The sequence below is a fragment of the Salvia hispanica genome, chromosome 1 (assembly GCF_029641045.1).
Source record: "Salvia hispanica isolate PSC_SH4W2 chromosome 1, Shi_PSC_v1, whole genome shotgun sequence".
NCBI lineage: Eukaryota > Viridiplantae > Streptophyta > Magnoliopsida > Lamiales > Lamiaceae > Salvia > Salvia hispanica.
Window position 1 is genome coordinate 19,621,187 of NC_142692.1, and position 3,267 is coordinate 19,624,453.

Consider the following 3,267-nt stretch of genomic DNA (forward strand, 5'->3'; position numbering starts at 1 on the left):
TTTGATCGCTCCAAATAACAAATTTGAGCCCCTACAAGTACTGTCACCACTTTTGAACCGCCTCGACTATTGGGTATAACTCCTTGTGATATGTTGACGCGGCGCGTCGGCGAGGACCCAACTTCTTACTGAAGTATGCAATTGGGTGATTGTCCTGCAGTAGGACTGCCCTGATTCCGAAGTCGGAGGCGTCCGTCTCAATGCAAAAGGGCCTCTCAAAATCCGGTAGTCGGAGAACTGGCGCGGAAGTCATTGCTGTCTTTAGGTCTCGAAAACTTGCCTCTGCCGTCGCGGGCCACTCAAAGGCGTCTTTTTTCAATAAATCCGTTAATGGTGCCGCTATAACTGCGTAACTGACAATAAATTGGCGGTAGTAGCCGGTCAACCCCAAAAAGGCCCGTAATTGCTTTACAGTCTTCGGTATTGGCCAGGCTGTCATAGAGTTGATCTTACTCGGGTCAGCTTTAAGTGTCCCCTCTGTTATCAAGTGACCCATATATTCGACGGTAGAGCTGCAGAAAATGCACTTTGACAGTTTCACAAAATATTTGTGCTCCTGGAGAATGGTCATAACGGCTGCAAGGTGTTGCATGTGGCTCTCAATCAACGGGCTATAAACCAGGATATCGTCGAAGAACACTATGACAAATTTTCGGAGAAGTGGCTAAAAGATCGAGTTCGTTGCCGCCTGAAAAGTGGACGGGGCATTGGTCAGCCCGAACGGCATGACCAGGAACTCGAAATGGTCGTCGTGTGTTCGAAAGGCGGTCTTGAACACATCCTTATCATTCATTCGGATCTGGTGATGCCCCGAACGCAGATCCAACTTAGTAAAGATCCGCGCCTTTCCCAATTCGTCGAACAATTCATCTGCCGTTGGGATCGGAAAGTGGTCCGGTACCGTGGCATTGTTTAGCATGCGGTAATCGATGCAGAACCGGAAAGAGCCGTCCTTTTTGCGAATAAGAAGGACTGGTGACGAGAAAGGGCTACAACTCCGCTGATGATGCCCTGCTCCAACATATCCTTCACCTGCCGCTCAATCTCGTTTTTCTGAAAGTACGGGTAGCGGTACGGACGGACGTTGATCGGATGCGTGCCTGGGAGCAAATGTACCTGATGATCGATGGGTCGCTTCGGCGGCATCCCGTTTGGCAGGCTGAACACCGGTTTGAACTTCTCCAACACCGACAATACCCCTGGCGGGATATCTGCTGGGAATGGTTCCCCATCGGCTGGCCCGGTTGTCGCTTGCTCCGGGTCTAACAGAAGGATTTTAAAGTAGTCCATCCCGGCCGTGGGTGGGAATAATGTAGATAACGAATGAAGTCCTATTTCACGCGGCGGCTGGAGAATTCCTTTCAACGAAATCGCCTTATCACCGAGTGTGAACTCCAAGGTCTTTCCTACGAAATCGGCAGTGACTTTCCCCAAAGACTCGAGCCAGTCCATCCCTAAGATCACGTCTGGTCCGTGGATCGGTAAGATGTGGAGATCCACCTGAAATATCGTCCCCTGAACCTCCAATTTAGTATGTCGGGAAACGTTGGAGCAAAGCAGTGCCTCACCGTTTCCTACAAACACTCACTTCCTTATCCTGAATGATACCCAAGACCCTTAATGATCGGGACCTGCGACCGCCGTCCATGGCGTGTATGTGTGACACGTCCGTTGTTTCCATATCCTCTGCTGCAAATTCTGCAAGCGTGTCTACCTCCAACACATCCTCGTCCTCCGCATAGAATAATATGCGCTGCTTGCACACGTGCCCCGGTACCCACTTTTCCGGGCAGTGCCAACATAGGTTTAGGCGCGAGCGCTCAGCCTTCTCAGCTTGGGAAACCAGAACCCCACGAAACTTTGTCTGATCTGTGTTTCGGGCTGGCTGCCAGCGGAGTCGGGATCCGGCGTGGCCGAGGTCGACGTTGTAGTGTTTGTGACCCTTCCGGTCTGTCCGTTCCGACCGTCGCGGTTCTGCCAAGGCCGACGTTGAGCGGCAGGTTGAGTGGCGCGGTCGGCCTGTGTGTCCGCAAATTCCAACACCAATGCCATCGCGGCTGCCGGAGAAGACGGTCGATGGAGCTGTACGCGTTCCTGCATGTCCGGTTTAAGGCCGGCTACAAACAACGTAAAAAGCCTCGACTCTGTGACGCCCTGGACTCGGTTTAAATATTTCTCGAACGTATCATGATACTCCAGAACCGATCCTGTCTGAGTTAACTTGGCCAGCAGGCCAAAATAATCTTTGAAACTCTGTCTATAGAACCGATGGCGCACATCTTCCAGGAATTCTTGCCATGTTACGAACTCGTTATTAGCAGAATAATTAAATACCCATTCCGCGGCCGGTTGGTCGAATAGCATGACTGCGTAGTGCAATCTCTGGGCATCGGGCATCAATAGGTGATCGAAGTAATACTGAACCCTCGATATCCAATTATTTGCATCGAAACCGTCGAAACGCGGTGGGTCCATCTTCACGCGCTGATGTTTGTCGGCACCTGGTAACTGAGCTTGATATTGTTGAGGGGGGTCCCAACAAGAGATGTGTCTACCGAAGGAACGATAGCACCGCCGGTATGGTTTCGCGGCTGCCTATATCTGGGCATCCCCCAGCCACGATCATCACGCTCTCTCCCTTCGCGAGATTCAAATTTAGGGAATCCGTTGGGAAAATCCTTCTCTCCAAATTTTCGTCGACGATAATCACCAAACTCCGCGTCGTTCCCATCGGTGAACTTTGGCTGTGGTTCCGCATCGCGAAGGAGATTCTGGTCGAGAGACTCAAAACGCCGATTTTTTTCCTCTCTCCATATATCGAATTTTTCCAGCTTTTCGAGAACACGGTCCAGCTTATGATCGCCTGGGTCGTCGTTGCGACGATCGTCGGCCGTACGTGGTTCCACCTCTTCGTCGCCCAGTGGCGACCGATAATAGCCGCCCCCGTCGCGGCGGTTTCCGATCGGTTGGCGACCCCCGAACCTGTTTGTGGGGTAGGAGTCCATTCTCGGTCCCCCCCCAACTCGCCTTGTCGTTGAAGTTGTTGTGTGGCATGAGTACACGGGATGAAAGCACCAGTTGTTAGGGTTTTACCCCTAACTTTGATCGCCGTTTAGCCGTGACTATCAATAATCTCTCCGGCGTCCAGTCGTAGGATCGGCGGAGGCTAGATGCGGTTGTGCGCGGAAGTCTTCTCCGTCGGGCAACTCGTTATCTAGGGTTTGTAGAGAATCACACGTGTGTTTGGGCAAATAATATTTCATTCAT

General features: G+C 51.7%; 1 protein-coding gene across 1 annotated transcript; it reads right to left on the reverse strand.

Moving 5' to 3' along the window:
- Positions 1-912: 912 nt before the first annotated feature.
- LOC148933399 (uncharacterized) lies at positions 913-2,475 on the reverse strand. Its single transcript, XM_089059939.1, has 4 exons — positions 2,368-2,475; positions 1,942-2,307; positions 1,589-1,885; positions 913-1,515 (listed from the first exon to the last, which is right to left on the reverse strand). Exons 1-4 carry the CDS (start codon positions 2,473-2,475, stop codon positions 913-915), a joined length of 1,374 nt encoding a protein of 457 aa, XP_088916065.1.
- Positions 2,476-3,267: the final 792 nt, after the last annotated feature.